The following is an 18,732-nucleotide window of genomic DNA, read 5'->3' as shown; positions in this document are numbered from 1 at the left end:
ATGTTCTATTTTTTTTTTGCGGAACGGACATGCGGATATATGGAAACGGAATGCACACAGAGTACCTTCCGTTTTTTTTGTGGACCCATTTAAATGAATAGTTCTGCGTATGGTCTGCAAAAAAACGGAACGGACACAGAAAGAAAATACGTTTGTGAGCCCTAACAGTTATCAAGAGTGAGGGGCTTGTTTCCCTCACTATGACTTTCTAACCAAGCCACCATCTAAGGGCACGTTCACACCTGCGCTATAAAATCCAGCAGGCTGTTACGGCAGAGAATAGCTCGTCAGATTTCACCGTGTCCGCCACTGCCGAATCCCCATTGACTATAATGGGATCCGGCAGTGATCCAACCACTTTCCGGCATAAATTTATACCAGAACAGCATGGGAACGTAGCCCAAAGGCCAGCAACCTTCGGCACTCCAGCTGTGAAACTACAACTCCCAGCATGCACACTTACTTCACTGTACTGGGAACTCTCATAGAAATCAATGGGGCACAGTGGGAGTTGGTTTCACCAACGCTCGAGTTCTAAAGGTTGCTGACCCCTAATCTGATGGGTCAGAATCTTGTTAATTTTGAGGTAAGAGAACCTTGGTTCCCATTTTTTACAGCGGCATGGGGCCCCGTTGCCTGTAGGGCCCCTGTGCAGCTGCATCGGCGGTGTGTCAGCCCCTGATTTTGGTAACAAGCGCATGGATTCCTGCAAGCCTCGTTCAGGTGAAGGAGACTTCAGGACAAGACAGTCGCCTCCTCTGTGTCTAAGCAACGGGCTTTGTATTGGAATGTCTCAGACATCATCACTAAGGACAAGTTCACACTGCGCCCACTTGAAGGGTTTGGATCCTTGCACAGTTATGACCTAAGACTTCCATTCAGGCATGGCCTTGTTGTCAAAGTCTGAAGTAGTTTTCCCTGACATCTAAGACGTCTAATTGTGAGCCAAAGTACATGGCAGATTGACACTGGCACAGTTCACCATCCCGCCATCGCTCCACACAAAGCCTACAACAATATACTATTTGCACAAAACAGTACAACAAAGAATTAATAGGCGCCAATGGTCGATGGTACACCTACACCGCCCCATGGGGCAAGCGAACAAACACGTGTGATGTGGATACTGACGAGGCCTCCAGACCTAGCACAGTAATGATATCGCATAGGATAGATCTCGGCTCGCTAGATTTCCCATAACTCCTATTTTTCCTACTACATAATCTGGCCTTGACCGCCATATGTTGCATTGTGAAACAAGGCATATGTTCAAACCATGCCCGCCTGTTCCGCACTTTGTTTACCCAACCTCCCTCTCTCTGCACGCCAGAAACATACATGTTTTTGTTCACTTTCTCCCTTTTTTTTGCACTTTATCTTTGGGGTACAGCCACACATTGCGACAGGTACGTACGCTGCAGGTTTGCAACTTGCATGAAAGGTGGAATCTGATTGGTTGCTATAGGCAAGCAAGCCAGTTCTACTTTACACCAGTTTGATAAATGACCCTCAAAAGTGGTGCAATTTAGCTCATTCAGTTTTATAAAACTACACTGAAGGACAATTACTAAGTATGTTGGCATAAAATGCGCCAAAAAGAATAGTGTTTTGATTTGCGGCAAATATATCAACTGTTTTCTCCAGAATTTTCGCCATAAAGAATGCATCACACTAGTAATGAGTTATAAACGTCGAAGTGGGTAAGGCTATGAAATTAGCGCATATAGCGCCTTATTTATCATCCGCTTATCGGCAGAAATGGCTCCAACTGTTGCAGACAATTATGCCAGCTTATGTGGCGGTGTGTTGTGCAAAAAGTCACATTTATGGCAGAAAGATGCAACTTTTTGTCAAAAAAGTCGCATTTATGAAAATAAAAAACAACTGGTTGTGGAAACAAGTGATAGGTAAGTATGGATCAGGATGGATTTACTTTTATCTAATAGAAATGAGCTAAAAAACAGGGTTTTGTCAGTAAATTAACATTCAACAAAACAATAACAAAAAACTGAGTCTGAGACCAAAGTCTCGATTTACCAGAGGAAATGTCGCAAATATGTTTAAAAAGTCGCAAGTGCGGTCTGGCAGGGTTGGCTGAAATGGGGCATTTCAGTTTTTAAAAAGTCACATTTAAGGCTACTTTCACTCTAGCGTTATTCTTTTCCGGCACTGAGTTCCGTCCTAGGGGCTCTATACCGGAAAAGAACTGATCGGTTTCATCCTCATGCATTCTGAATAGAGAGAAATCCGTTCAGGATGCATCAGGATGTCTTCAGTTCAGTCACTGAATGGCGTTTTGGACGGAGGAAATACCGCAGCATGATGCGGTATTATCTCCGTCCAAAACCCTGGATCAGTTGCTGGAATGCCAGATCCGGCCTTAATTTACATTGAAATGTATTAGTGCCGGATCCGGCATAAAAAATACAGCAATGCCGGATCCATCCTTGTGAAAAAAATATATAACAGATCCGTTTCTCCGGATGACATCTGGAGAGACGGATCCGTTCTTGCAATGCATTTGTATAACTGATCCGGATCCGTCTACAAATGCCGTCCGTTTGCATGCAGATTGCCGGTTCCGGCAGGCAGCGACTGAACTGCTTGCCGGATCACTCTGCCACAAGTGTGAAAGTAGCCTAAGTATGATTAGTAAATTTACACCAATATATTGTGACTGCTCATCTCATGGTCTGCTTCTATGTGTGTGTCTGAGGCCGTGTTCTCACCATAAGACGTTCCTCCACAATCAAACGACACATAAAATTCTACCGTACATTCCAGCAATAGCCAATGTATGAACAAAAGGGGCGTTGTTTTTTTTTTTTTTAATATGAAGTCTCCTGTTTTATTAAATATATTGCCAATTTACAAAGGGTGCAATTGTGTACACACACCCTTGTTAATCCCGTGTAATAGTATAAAGGACACACACTGTGCTGCACCACCTAACGTAAAACACTTGCCGCCTCTTGGACGGCTTCCACTCCTGACCGGTCTGTGACTGCGGGTCATAAGACATCTACTAATCAAATACAGATCAAAGCAATGTTTTATCTTGCAAAATCTGCATGTAAATCGGCATCTAAATATATGTGTGCTTACAGGGTCATAGGGGACAAAAATTTGGCATCCAATTATTACTAAAGGGGTATTCCGGTTTAAAAAAAATAAAAAATGTTTATACAATGAAACTGCATTCTCTGGGTTTGGGGTGTCCCCCAGACACCGTTGAGGTGTTACCACATGTTGCTGCTCTCTGGAAGGGATGGTAAGGAGTGGTGCACCCAAATGGGATATGAGTCCAGAGAGTCAGGGTCTGCAGTAAACCAGCGCGCTTCTTTACTGGAGGAACTCAAGTGCAAAACAGAACAGGCGAGGCATAGGGCTGGCTTCTCCAGTATCCTCCCTGGCTGGCCTGAGCTAGCTGTCCCTCTCTTACAAGGCTGGTACCCTGGCCAAATGTTGGTGGCCTAGAGTATGTGGCTCAGTTGTCCAGCTGGAGCCCTGGCCAACGGTTGCGTGAAAAACGCAGAATATAGAACCTGCTGCGATTTTTCACCCAACGCACAAGTGGTGTGTGAAAAACAATGCTCATCTGCACAGCCCCATTGAAATGAATGGGTCAGCATTCAGTGCGGGTGCAATGTGTTCACGTCACGCATTGCACCCGCGCGGAATTCTTGCCTGTGTGAAAGGGGCCTTACTGATGACCTGTTGAGCTTCCGGAATAGGCTTTATGCACACGACCATATCCATGTTTGCACTCTGCAAAATACGGATACCAGATGTATGAATGCCGCAATTTTCTCACATATTCTGTCATTTGTGGAATGGCCAGGCGGATGCTGTCTGCCTTTTTTGCAGACCAATAGTAATGAATGGGTTCACATGCAATCCGCAGAAAAGGCAGATTGGACGCGGGCCAAAACTGTGGTCGTGTGCATGAGGCCATAGACGCATTCCCTGGTATTAGAAATCTCCTACGTATTAGGGTACGTCTACGTGGAGATTCTGGCCGGATTCCATGTAGGGCCCAATTATCGCAGTGTAGCTGGGATGCGATAGGAATGAATGGGGTCGCAGTGCGATTTGACAAAAAGTCCAACACTGCTGGATTTCTTACAATTCGGGTGTTGAGGTCACAGTAAACGCGACCCTATGGCAGCCCATTTACACTGCGATACTTGGGGGCGTGACACACGTTGCAGTCCAAATCGTAGATGTACTCTTGGATAATTTCAGTGTTTTTTTTTTGGTTTTTTTTGTCTGAACTTCACCTTTAACCACTTATTGATGAATAGAGAAAAATCGTTATTTGGTGTCACTGACTGTAATTCCATTTCCAGAGATCGATTTCCTTATCTCTTCCTCAAATACACATAGTGAGAGCACATGTGTTCAAGGGCACATGAGATATGAGCCCAGTCATTAACCCGTTTCCTACCTCGCTGCCACATTCCTCGCCATGAACATTCCTATGGTTATCATCTCTGGTATCCCAGCAGAAATTCCTAGACAACTTGTTAAAATACTGGACACTAGATGGCAGTCATCTCTATTTACATTTACATTGGCAGCCTCCACTATTCCTCCTGTAAGAGATACCCGAATCCCGCTCTAAAATCATCCAAGTCCCTCATGGATTGAAAACAGATCTGTCATATGTTTCTTTCTCATTGAGAACAGAGCCTAACTAGAGGGACTACTGTGGCCAACTACTTGTGAGCCGGTCTAGGTAGTAGAATACAGTATTATTTATTTATTTTTGTAAATTGATTACATGGTTATAACGGAAAATAATAGCATTCTTAAGAGAGAATGCTAAATAACATGGCCATTGACGGGTTAAAATTAATGAAAAAAAAAAAAAAAAACCTCACCTCATCCACTTGATCACGTAGCCGGTATCCTCTTCTTTCTGCAGGACCTGCAAAAGGACCTGCGAAGACGTCAAGGCGCTCACCACATGGTGAGCGTGGCGACGCCATCGCATGTCCTTTTGAAGGTCCTGCAGAAAGACGAAAGAAGAGGATACCGGCTGCGCGATCAAGTGGATGAGGTGAGTTTAAAAAAATATATATTTTTAACCCCTCAATGGCCATTTTATTTAGCATTCTGTCTTAAGAATGCTATTATTTTCTGTTATAACCATGATAGGTTCCAGTGCAGGGTGTTAGGTAGTGTGATAGGAATTACTGTGCTGTAATAGGGATTAGTGTCTTTGTATTTCGTCTTTAAAAAAAAAAAAATGCTGATAAAATGTGAAGTTGCATGTATTGCGCCAAAAAATATGCTCATCATTTGCGCAATCGTGAACAAATTGGAGCACTCTATCTGCATATAAAGCCATTGTTATGCCGTGCATGCGAAATGTAATCAAAAACAGTGCTGCAATGTAAAATTATTTACAGTGATCAGGAGTTCTTCCTCACAGTCACGAAAGTTTCTGCCAACCATTTTCTCCAGTCTCAGGAAACTTTTAGCAGCTTGAAAAATGTAGCAAAAGTGACCCATGCCTGTATTGCGCGTGCATCACGGGCATATTACATTGCCGATTTTTGCAATCAAGAAAATAACGACTGGAGATCACGAATTCTAGAATTTGCGAATTTACTGCTTTATTCACAAGTACAATATATGATTACACAGACACCAGTAATATGTGAGGGCTTATAAGCATAGAAAAAACACGCATCTCTTGATGGAAAAGAAAATCATTTATTGAATTGTGTCTTGGTGTTTTTTGTTTTTTTTTCAGTTTAATTAACAAAAATAAGGCAATTGAGATTGAAATCAAAAATTGAAAAGATTTTGAGAGTCATTTATGATAAGTATACCACTTTTCGGCATACTTTTGTTGAAGATTCGGTCGCAAAGGGGATTTGTGACCAAATATTCAATTTTTTTCCCGATCATGCCGTTTTTCCGTGGGGCGTGGCGTGAGCAGTTATCATTTTGTACTCCTGATTTTTGGCGTAGAAAATGAATTAAATCTATGCCAGCACGGCCAGCGCCTCTACATAACTTAGGCGCATCAAGTGCTAGCGCGGGTTATGAAGACTGGCTTCTAAAACAGCGTTTTTCATAAATGACGCTGTTTATTTTTTGGCAAAATCGGCCAGCTCTATCCCATACACATGGACTAAAAAATGAAGAAGGAACACAGACCATTTAACAGACGCATGAGTAAGGCCTAAGGCTCTGACTGGCCTCCAGTTTCTTTGATGTCCTTGGTATGTTGTTACCAATACACAGTGTATTGGAACCATGAACAGTGATCCCTCCCGATACAATGGCCTGAGGATACAGTGTTTTTAACTTACAGTTGTCTTTCCTGGACCATTGTATGTTTAAACTTGACTCGCTTACATTGCTGCAAGGCTGTATTAGAGAGCCCGATTCTGCTGGCTATTGTCGGAAAGAAACGTTCCTTCCCGGCAATCACCTGCTCCCTAGAGGAAGAGACCGCAATCCTATACCTACCACTGCAGCAGTCTCCTCCACAGTATAGGGAGGAGCGATCGTTATACCTACTGCTGCGATTACATGCAGCAGTCTCCTTCACAGTATGGGGAGGAGCGATCGCTATACCTACTGCTGCGATTACATGCAGCAGTCTCCTTCACAGTATGGGGAGGAGTGATCCTTATACCTACCGCTGCCATTACATGCAGCCTTCTCCTCCACAGTATGGGGAGGAGCGATCGCTATACCTGCTGCTGCGATTACATGCATCAATCTCCTCCATAGTATAGGGAGGAGCGATCGTTATACCTACTGCTGCTATTACATGCAGCAATCTCCTCCACAGTATGGGGAGGAGCAATCGTTATACCTACCGCTGCCATTAGTTGCAGCAATCTCCTCCACAGCATGGGGAGGAGTGATCGTTATACCATATCTCGTTCCCATGCTATCTAGTTGTTTGCCAGCATTAGATCGTTTCTAGACACCACGATCTGCTGCCTGAAAACAATGATTTTTTTAACCTGTCAAAAGATTTGGATTGCTTGTTCATCGGACAATCGGCGGCAGTATTAGAGTGCCAGATCATCGCTAATGAGCGTTACTACGAACTCCCGTTAGCGATCATCTGCCAAAGAATTGTCAGGCGTCATACAGGCTTCAGAGTTAGATTCAACCAATCAACATGGTCATTTAAAATTTCCCCACCGAAATCCAAAACACAAATCTGCAGCAAATACGCCCCAGAAAAATCTGGAATTCCAATAGGAATTCTGCTAAAATTGTGGATTCTATTTTATTTTTACGCCACATGGACATCCGCCCTTTTTCACATTTTTGCTGCCGCCGCCACGTGACGTATGATTCTTATAAAATCGCCTACCAGAACTTGCTCTAGTTCTGCCATAAGAGCTGCAGAAGTTGTTGGGTGACATTAAAATAATCTTGTAAGACCTGTCTACACAAAGAAGGAAATGGCCTTTTCTGGATAATAAACCGTTGGCTTCTGCTCTTATCTGGAACAAAGTTGAAAGCAAATAAAGATTACTTTCTACAGGAGTCCATGAACCTGCCAAGTAGTACCATGCTCTCTACTGTCCATGCTAAGCGGAAAAGCAAGGGACATCCATAACATGAAATTGCAAGCCCATTTTAATGTTGTGACCCTGAAGAAGACTCCTTCGGGGTAGGAAAATGCTGAAGCTTTGACAAGGGCGTGTGCATGAGCTTAGTTTGTGGTTTAGTGGCATTATATCATATTACCTTTTAAAGAGGCAATAAAGAAAATGTTTCATGTTCTTAGGAATCCCGGGCCATTTCAGGTAGTAATACTGGTCCTAGAACCAGTATGGTGGACTAGACCTGCTACTTCTAAACTTAGGGCTAGCAGGTAGAACGGCTTGTTCCAGCAGGAATAAGTATCAACTCCTTGTGGAGACCACCAAGTTGTCCTCAGGAATTTTATAGGCCTGGTTGTGCTCCTTGGGAAGAAGGAAATGTAGATCAGCTCTTTCCACATGGACAAAAGCTGGCTTTCTAGGGCCGCTTATTGGATGGCATCCCTAATCATTGGGGGAGATTTATGAAACTGGTGTAAAGTAGAACTGGCTTAGTTGCCTTTCATTTTGGACAGCTCCTTTTAAAATTGAAAGGTGGAATCTGATTGGTTACTATGGGCAACTAAGCCAGTTCTACTTTATACCAGTAAATCTCTCCCACTGTCCCTTTAAAAAGGCCTTGGAACAATGGCTTGGGATAAGAACCAAAACCAGAATCTTTTCCTTAAGAAAGACACCCATCCACAGACAGATGTTTTTTTCCAAGGTTTTGCCCCCTTATTAGTGCAGAGCAGGGTACTCTTTATTATTTTTTTGCCTGGGCAAGAGGTATTTGACGTGGGTCCTTGTTGAGACCGCCAGGTTGGCGTAAAGAGTCTTATAGGCCAATGGCCCGCAGAAAGGGGTAATGTAAATAAGCTCTTAATCAGGACGACAAACCTGGCTCTCTAGTGCCACCTATGGCAAGGCTACTCTGTAAGTAACAGTCCTTGGAACATAAACCAAAACCAGAGTCAGGGAGCCTAAAGTGGTGCTAATTGTTGGAATTTGTTATTTAGTTAAAGGGAAGTTAATTAAAGGGTGCATATTCAATATTTTTATTTAGCAAATATGGAGCGCCGGGCAGTCAAGCTTAAAGGGGTTGTCTCACTTCAGTAAATGGCCTTTATCATGTAGACCAATGATTACAAGACACTTGCTAATGTATTGTGGTTGTCCATATTGCCTCCTTTGCTGGCTGGATTAATTTTTCCATCACATTACACACTGCTCGTTTCCATGGTTACGACCACCCTGCAGTCCAGCAGCAGTGGCCGTGCTTGCAGAGTATATGAAAAAGCTCTGGCCTATGTGCACTCCCACGGTCCCGGCCACCAGACAGGTTGGCGTTTTGTCCTATAGTGTGCAAGCACGGCCACCATTGATTCAATTGTAGGGTGGTCGTAACCCCTGGAAACAAGCAGTGTATAATGTGATGGAAAAATGTATCCAATCACAATACATTAGTAAGTGCCTTGTAGTAACTTTCTCTTCATAATTAATGCCATTTGCTGAAGGGACAAATCCCTCTTTTTTATGCTGTTCCCTATGTAGTATAATTATATACTGTGTGGTAGCTTTTTTTTTTTTGCTATATCATGAAAGAAATAAGTTATTTTTCAATCAATAGACGTATATGAGAGCTTAATTTTTATTGGTGTCAATTTGGAGTACTTAATTACACTGCACCACCACTACAGGCTAGATGCTGTGCTTTCATTCATGACCAGTGGCTGTCCTGTATACATGCAGATACTCCGTGGCCATCACTCATTGGTGAGAATGGCTGCTTTAAGGTGACCTTGTGCTTGGTGTCCCCAAAAATAATAGGACATATTTATTCTCCGTTTATCTGTAGGGCTACTTTAAATGTAATATCCACCCTACTTCTTTAGTCTATATATTATTACATTTGTGATGGTGACTGTCCCATCTGTAAAATTCAGAAATGTCTTTTTAAAGTCCTATTTTTTTTTTACCGCTGAACCCATCTCTGCAACCAATTTTATATTTGTTATATAGAAATATAAATTCATATAGAATATACCCTCTTACTGGGTCTGATTCTTTAAGGGTACTTTCACACTAGCGTTAAAGTTTTCCGGTATTGAGCTCCGTCCTAGGGTCTCAATACCAGAAAAAAAAGCTTCAGTTTTATCCTAATGCATTCTGAATGGAGAGCAATCCGTTCAGTATGCATCAGGATGTCTTCCGTTCAGTCACTCTTACGGTATTTTCTCTTGCTGTAATGCCGGATCCGGAATTATTTTTTATTGAAATGCATTAATGCCGGATCTGGCACCAAGTGTTGCGGCAAAACTGATCCGGATTTCCAGTCTGCGCATGCGCAGACCTTTTAAAAATGCAAAAAATAAATAAATACCGGATCCGTTTTTCCGGATGACACCGGAGAGACGGATCCGGTGTTTCAATGCATTTGTTAGACGGATCCACATCCGGATTTGTCTACAAATGCTATCCGTTTGCACACGGATTTCCGGATCCGGCGACGGAACTGCCTGCCAGATCTTCACAACGCAAGTGTGAAAGTAGCCTTAGGGTACTTTCACACTTGCGTTTTTCTTTTCCGGCATAGAGTTCCGTCACAGGGGCTCTATACCGGAAAAAAACTGATCAGTTTTATCCCCATGCATTCTGAATGGAGAGTAATCCGTTCAGTTTGCATCAGGATGTCTTCAGTTCAGTCGTTTTGACTGATCAGGCAAAAGAGAAAACCGCAGCATGCTACGGTTTTCTCTCCGGCCCAAAAAACTGAATACATGCCTGAACGCCGGATCCGGCATTTTTTCCCATAGGAATGTATTAGCGCCGGATCCGGCATTCAGAATACCGGATCCGTCGTTCCGGCATGCGCATGCGCAGATCGGCAAAAATGTGAAAAAATGTACAAGACGGATCCGTCTGTCCGCATGACAAGCGGAGAGACGGATCCGTCCTTGCAATGCATTTGTGAGACGGATCCGCATCCGGATCCGTCTCACAAATGCTTTCAGTCAGCGGCAGATCGCCGGATCACACTGCCGCAAGTGTGAAAGTAGCCTAAGTTGGGTGTAATAAATGAGACACAAGAGTGAGATTATAAAAATATATATGTTGTATAGCATGGAAATATTGATATTACTATTAATATTGATGAGTATATATGCAGGTATATAGTGGAATACCTTTAAAAAATTGAAGAGGGCCCAAATCACCACCCAAAAGTAAATTACAGGTGCTGAAAATGTCTAACACCTATGAGGGAAAACCCAAGCACACTGCATCCAAAAATCCACACAGCAGTATACCAAAACATATCTTTATTAGAATAAAAAATATATATAAAATACATTTATGTATGTATTTTATATATTTTTTTTTATTCTAATAGTGATATATTTTGGTATACTGCTGTGTAGATTTTTGGATGCAGTGTGCTTGGGTTTTCCCTTAGTTATATAGTGGAACAATACAGAAATAAATATTACCTACAGAGAGACGAGTCCACAATGAAAATGATTTAGGCAATTTACTAAATGACTGTATAAAGTTACTTCCAATAATTGGACAATTTGGTAACTAGGCAACTAAGTTCCTTAATCCTTAAAGTATAGCGTAGTTACCATACATATGTCTTTTTAGGTCTCTTAACCAGTCCTCCTTCTGGCCCTTCCAGTTTCCAGTTTCTATGTCTGTTCTCTCTACTGTTCTTCTTTTTCTTCTCTCTTCTTCCTCTTGTCTCTTTATTCTTTCTTCCTTCCTTCCATTTCCCTTCCCCTTTCCTCTTTCCTTCCCCCTTCCCTTTCCCCTTTCCTTTCCTCCCTTCCTCCTCTCTCAAATCCCTGCCTTTTATATTCTTAACAGCCAGTTCTAGCATCTTCTAGAATATGGCTTGGACAAATCTGATTGGTTGTTCCTTATGGTTTTCTAGCAATTTCCAGTTAACTCTTGAAGATAAATAGAAGCAGCTGGAATTTTGCGATATTCCCGAATTTTCCTGCCCATTTATCATTTCCTATGCCAGTGTTTGTCATGGAAAGTGGATTAAATCTACGGCAGCAAGAGGACTGATGTAGAGTTAATTCTGTGGCACGGCCTGCTAGATGGGGCACTAATCTTATGTAGTGGCTTGTCCCTTTACATAACTGTGCCGCTTCCTCCATCAGCGCAGAGCGTGGACAACGCCAGTCTTAATAAATGGCCCCTGAAATTCTTACCCTTTTGGGTCTACGGGTACTACTCAGATGGCAAACTCTGTTCTTTACTACTTGCTTGCAAGCATTGAGTTTATAATTTAGTGGTAAAGGATAGATGTATGGAATAAGCCTTTGGATTCAGACTACGCAAGGCTTGTTTGTAGTCTGTCTCCATGGAAACACAGTGTAAAAGCTGTAGATTTTTTAAACACCACTATATCAGAGTTGTTTCCTTTTGGAATAATAAAACATGTTGGTTGCAAATGTCGACATGCTCATGTAACCTTTGGCCAGCTCCTGCTGTACAGTCCATGTCCTCCCACGCCCACCACGGAACCAGCCACCGTTTGCTGATAATGCGAAGGATTGCAGTGGATTCTATGCAGTTGTTTTAGTGCAAGGGAGATGGGACGATTACCGTGAACTATAACGGAATTTCACAAGCGGTGGTGCCAGCTGCGGTGGCCGTGCATGCTGGATCCACGTCACTATTTGGATGTTGATCGCCTGAGCCCTGAACAAATTTTCCATGTCTGTGTTTAGAAAGTGATGGCAAATTCAGGACTTTTTATGCTTAACAAGTAAACTATAGCTTTGCGTGTCTTGTATTAGGAATATGTCATGTACAGTAAATGTTATGCTTGACTACAGATTACATGCAAATCTGGAAGATCTGACTAAGGTCATGCTCTGCTTTCTTTCTCATAGACGTATTTTCCATAGAGCTATATCATACTGCACCATATTTTTAGTCAGTTTGAATCTAGATCTTTAGAGGGCTTTTCCAAGTGTTTTTCAAGGTCATGCGTATCTGATTGGTGGGGATCCAACACTCGGGACCTCCGCTGATCATCTGTTTGAGAAGGCACCGACACTGGCAGTAGCACCGCGGCCTTCTCTCAGCTCACCAGACACGACGACGTACATTGTATAGCGGCTGTGCTTGGTATCACAGCTCAGCCTCATTCACTTCAATGGGGCTGAGCTACGCCTAGGCCATGTGGACCACGTACTGTTTTCAGCTATGTGCTGTCCGTTTTTTTTATTAACAGGCATACCAACTTGAATGGGCCTAGTGTGAAAGTGGTGATGCTATGATTTTCTCTGCATGGTCCAATGGTTTGTGTGGAAAATCACAGATGTGAAGTGGTTCAGTCTGATCAACACGTGGACGTGAAAATCACTCAACTGAATGAGCCCTAAAATAAGGATTCTGTGGCATCTCTTTATATAATGCGGTTCCTCTGGTATTCCCTGGAATTGTATGAATACCTGGGTGTCCCTACGCACCTTGAGATTGTCCAAAAATCTCGTGAGACGTTCACATCTCTCCTTTCAGTTCTTCCCCTGCCTGCCTGGGTACCATACAAGATGATGGTATGAGAAACGCAGTTGGCACCAAATAAGGGCTCATGTACACAAGCTTAGTTTCTATCTGCATCGCTGGTCGGATGCGGACCCATCTATTTCAATGGGTCGCAAACGATGCGGACAGCCCACCCTCCGTTCCACGGACAAAGATATTAAGAAATAGTGACCCGCACTCGGCCGGGATCTGTGAATGCTGTGACGTCACAGTAACCAGGGTGTTCCTCTATACAGTGTTCTAGGGACGTCTTATTTATTTTGCGCGTACAGAGACGTACAAGAAGCGTGAAGCCTATTGACCTACTGGGGCAGATTTACTATTGAAAATGTGCCAGTTTTTGGGTGCATTTTGCACCCAAAAACTAGCGTTTAGGCTTTGCACCACATTTACCAACTGTTTTACACTATTTTCTAAGTTTTTTACAACTTGTCTGACAAGGGCAGCAACTTATCAGTGGTGTAAACTTAGACTGGACGCTTTTTTTAGTGCACAGAACTTTTGGCTCACAGACCAATTTCTGGCTCAGTAATTCAAGCAGGATTTACAGTACTCCAAATTTATAAAAGTCTGTGCGTCAGAATAGTAAATTTGTCTAATATTAACCCTTTAGTGGCCACGCACATTTTTTTTAAAAATCGCATTCCAAGAGCTAGAACTTTTTTTGTTTTTTCATCAATGTACTTGTATAAGGTCTTATTTTTTGCAGGGCAAGTTGTAGTTTTTTATGCACCATTTTCGGTACATGTAATGGTTGATTTAGCTAAAAAACACATTGTTTACATCAGTAAAAAGGCGTATAAGTGGTCACTAAGGGGTTAAGACTGTGAATCATGCACTTCATGCATTACACTTCTAGTAGTAGACGTGTTGTTTTAGACTTTTCTCCTTTCCTGGCACCAGTTTATCACTTCAGCATTGTTTTTTTCTGCTCCCTGCAGCCGTCCACTGATAAGAAGTGGTGGCCAAACCCTGCCACCCCCAGACATGGAACAAAGGGTTACTTCTCCAAGGTGCACGCCGTGTCTTAGGGGAAGGAAAGGGTTAAAAGCTTCCAGCCGGTCATCGCCAGATCTTCTGTCAAGAGATTCCGAGGAAATGATGGGAAAAGCTGAGGAACTTTTCCAACTTTGTGATAAGGAGGAAAAAGGGTTAATAACCAAACGGGATCTTCAGGTACGTCTGGCCTTCAGCGTCTTATTTCGTGCTTGTTTTTCTTTTCTTTTTCTTTTTTCCTAATCCCATAATTTTTCAATATTCTGACACATGGGCAACACACTGGCTCAGTGGTTAGCACTGATGCCTTACAGCGCCGTTGTCCTCGAGTCTCATTGACTTCCCATTGAGTTGTCCCAGCCTCACAACAGTCCCTGTGAGAAAAAGAGCATTAGAAATGTTAATTCCCCTCCCCCCCCCCACAAACCTCTATAAATACATTATCTCCGCTTTTCCCAGATAGATAATGTTGGGGGGGAGAAGGATTGGGCATGTTGAACTTCAATGCCCAATCCTTTTGTTCTGGTTGGAGATAAGTTCCAGAGGTCTCTGACAGTGGCTTAAAGGGTTAAAGGGGTACTCCCATCTGGGACATTGAGGTCATATTGCTAGGATATGCCCCCAATGTCTGATAGGTGTGGGTCCCACCTCTAGAACCAGCACCTATCCTTAGAACAGAACCCGCCCGTAAAGTCCCAGAGGCTGCCCTCCATTCACTTCTACTGGAGTGCCTAAAATGGCCAAGTGCTGGCTCGGCTATTTCTGAAGCCCCATAGAAGTGAATGAAGCATTGGCTGCGCTTGCACAGTGCGCTTCCTATTAATTTCAAAGGGACTTCTGAAAATAGACGAGTACGCCACTTGGTTGTTTTCAGCACTCCCATAGGAATGAATGGAGGACGGCCATGCAAGCGCGGTGCGCCCTCAAGCACTTTGCAGGCCCTGTTCTAACGATAGGTGCGGGTCCCACCTTTGGGATCCACACCTATCAGACATTGGGGGAGGCGTATCCTAGCAATGTGACCCCCTGATCACAGATGGGACTTGCCGGACTCTGGTATTCTCATAACATCAGGAGGGAAAACTTTCAAAAAGGATAAGACATCCATTAGGACATGGATTTTTCAAAGTTCATACACTATCTAAAGGTACACTGATAGATTCAGCAGACAATTGTTGGAAGGGAAGCGCTCCTTCCCGGCAATCACCTACTAGTCCGTTCAGGAGACCTCTGTATTCACATGGGGAGGAATGATCACTAATGCCATCGCTTGTCTCTATACAGAATCACTTTTCTGCCGGCAGCAGAAGCTGTTTAGATGGCACGATCTGCTGCAGGCAAACAGTGATGTAGGTTACCGCACCAACGATCCTATTACACAATGAATGTGTGTTTTGCTCATTCGTTGGATGATAGGCAGCACCTTTACACCAGCAGATAATAGCTAACGAGCATTCGTACAAACGCGTGTTAGCGATTATCTTCCCAGTGCTCGACCAGTGTAAAGGGCCCTTAAGAGATCATCTTAATATTGTATACAGTTTGTATTGTGAAATCAGGTGACAGATGCTCTTTAAAGAGTCACTGAACTTTTAGAAAACTTTTGATCTGTCATAGCAATATATCAAAGGTTTTGATTGGTGGAGGTTTGGATACAGAGACTCTCATTGATGGCTAGAATGAGGAAAGAGAAGCACTTCTCTCCTTATTCTAGAGATCACCGGGGGCCTCTGCACAATTTTTTTTTTACATGTCATAGCAATATATGAAAGGTTTTGATCGGTGGCGGTTTGAAAGGTGAGACCCCCACTGATCGCTCGAATGAGGAAAGAAAAACTCTCTCCTGGCCGCAGGAGGAGACAGACTCAAGAGAAGGTCTGGGCCATAGTGCAATGTGACCAGGTGGTAGGGATAGGTAGATGGCAGAATTATCACCATAGTGATTGCTATGGGGCCTGTGGTCTCAGGGCATGGCCGACTGGTCATAGACCCTACAGGGAAATGTCCCGGTGGGCCGATGCCTAGGCAGCTTCCCAAGCCCTGTTCCGAGTACATAGCGATCTGATGCTCTCAGTATTAATTAATGCTAGGCGCATCAGGTACTTATACCCGAGGCCAGCGGCAGAAAGTGCCCTCCTGCATTCCACTGTATTGCTGTCCTCAGGATGGTGATACAGTTTGATTACTGTAGCCAGGGTGGCGGTATTTTATGCTGGACTGTTGTATTTGGTTCTGTGGGGGCGGTATTTTGTGTTGCACTACAGTATTCCTGGCCCCGCCTACTTTTGTTGGCCCAGCCTTCTGTCAGTTTGGATTTGCCTACAACATGGATCCACTTTTCTGAGGTCATTTATCACACTGGTGTAAAGTAGAACTGGCTTAATCGCCCATAGCAACCAATCAGATTCCACCTTTCATTTTTCACAGCTCCTTGGGAAAATGAAAGGTGGAATCTGATTGGTGGCTATGGGCAACTACATACAGTGTTGTGGTCTGGATATGGGTATTAGGGGCTCCATGCTGGGTCCCCCAATACTCCAAAATAGACCATCAAAAATGTGACCCACTAGAAGGCGCCACTCCTCTGCCAGAATATTTGTACCCACTGTCTGAGACGGATCCGCTCATATAATGCAGACGATGGATCTGTTCAGAACGGATCCGTCTTTATTACATTGTAAAAAAAAAAAATCGAAGTGTGAAAGTAGCTGCAGACGGATCCGTCCAGACTTTACATTGAAAGTCATCGGGGGACGGATCCGTTTGAAAATGTAGCCATATTGTGTCAAATTCAAACGGATCTGCCCCCATTGACTTACATTGTAAGTCTGGACGGATCCGTTTGCCTCCGCACGGCCAGGCGGACACCCAAACTCTGCAAGCTGCGTTCAGGTGTCCGCCTGCTGAGCGGAGCGGAGGACAAACGCTGCCAGACTGATGCATTCTGAGCGGATCCGCATCCACTCAGAATGCATTAGGGCAGGACGGATGCGTTCGGGGCCGCTTGTGAGAGCCTTTAAACGGAACTCGCAAGCGGAGCCCTGAACGCAAATGTGAAAGTAGCCTAAGATGGTAGAAAATGATGGCAGCCGTAGGTCCAGCGTCAGATCAATTTTCTTTATTCAAAACACATGGCACTCAACGCGTTTCGGGGTTTCAAATGGCCCCCTTCTTCAGGAGTAATACAATAGGACTATGCATATGTCAGTAAAACAACAAGTTTTTATACCTTTAAAGGAGGTTCTGCCCATGTCAAAAATGTGGGAAAGAGGAGCTGAACCAGAAGTGACTTGTCACACACATCATTTCCGGTCTTATGCTCTCCACGGTGGAACGCATTGCGGTCTTTACAGTGGATATAAAAAGTCTAAACACCCCTGTTAAAATGTCCAGGTTTCTGTGCTGTAAATTTATTTTGACAAAGATAAATCATTTCAGAACTTTTTCCACCTTTAATGTGACCTATAAACTGTACCACTCAATTGAAAAACAAACTGAAATCTTTTAGGTGGAGAGAAGAAAACAAACAAAATAAAAAAATAATGTGGTTGCATAAGTGTGCACACTCTCTTATAACTGGGGACGTAGCTGTGTTCAGAATTAAGCAATCACATTCAAAATCCTGTTAAATATGAATCGGCATACACCGGCCATCATTTAAAGTGCCTCTGATTAACCCCAAATAAAGTTCAGTTGCTCCAGTTGGTCTTTCCTGAAATTTTCTTGGTTGCATCCCACAGCAAAAGCCATGGTCTACAGAGAGCTTCAAAAGCATCAGCTTCCAAAATTGATGAAAAGATGAGAAGAAAACTGGTCTGGGAGGCTACCAAGAGGCCTACAGCAACATTAAGGCCCCTTTCACACGGGCGAGTATTCCGCACGGATGCGATGCGTGAGTTGAACGCATTTCACCCGCACTGAATACCGACCCATTCATTTCTATGGGGCTATTCACATGAGCGGTGATTTTCACAGTGAAAATCGCAGCATGTTCTATATTGTGTGTTTTTCACGTAACACAGGTCCCATAGAAATGAATAGGGTTGCGTGAAAATCGCAAGCATCCGCAAGCAAGTGCGGATGTGGTGCGATTTTCACGCACGGTTGCAAGGAGATGATCGGGATGGGGACCCGAGCATTATTATTTTCCCTTATAACATGGTTGTTATAAGGGAAAATGGTTCCCTAACTTCCCTTATAACACGTGTGCATGTAGCCTAACGCTAACTAATATTGAATGGTCACCACAATCGTATCAATTATGCCGTAAGGAAATGTTCTGGATTTTTCGCTTAAACACCCTAACTCCGTTCAGTCTTATACATATATATTTTATATAACCATCCATATAACTTCATTTATATACATATCCTTTGTCTATATACATATTTATTTTATTTACATACAGTACATACAGAATATTCCCCCCCCCTCCTATATTTTAGATTAGTGCACTCTTATGATAAACCTCATTCCTTGTCATTTAAATTATCCTTTTTTTTTTTTTTTTTATAGCATATACGATTTTATTATTGATATATTATTTGTACTTTTATTATTTTTAGTTTCTCCTTTTAAAAAAAAACATCTACTACTATTAATATACCGT

At 43.1% G+C, this 18,732-nt stretch overlaps 1 protein-coding gene across 1 annotated transcript in view; it reads left to right on the top strand.

The window, feature by feature from the left end:
* Window positions 1–5,035: 5,035 nt before the first annotated feature.
* The window catches only part of CRACR2B (calcium release activated channel regulator 2B), a 44,337-nt gene continuing 30,640 nt past the window's right edge, over window positions 5,036–18,732 (top strand). Inside the window, exons 1-2 of the mRNA XM_044269937.1 lie at window positions 5,036–5,062; window positions 14,069–14,303. Coding sequence (XP_044125872.1) covers window positions 5,058–5,062; window positions 14,069–14,303 — 240 coding nt within the window. The 5' untranslated portion in view covers window positions 5,036–5,057. The remainder of the gene's footprint in view (window positions 5,063–14,068; window positions 14,304–18,732) is intronic.

Source organism: Bufo gargarizans, chromosome 10, assembly GCF_014858855.1.
Source record: "Bufo gargarizans isolate SCDJY-AF-19 chromosome 10, ASM1485885v1, whole genome shotgun sequence".
NCBI classification, from domain to species: domain Eukaryota; kingdom Metazoa; phylum Chordata; class Amphibia; order Anura; family Bufonidae; genus Bufo; species Bufo gargarizans.
The sequence above is the reverse complement of the archived record's forward strand: the minus strand, read 5'-3'. Positions and strand labels throughout refer to the sequence as shown.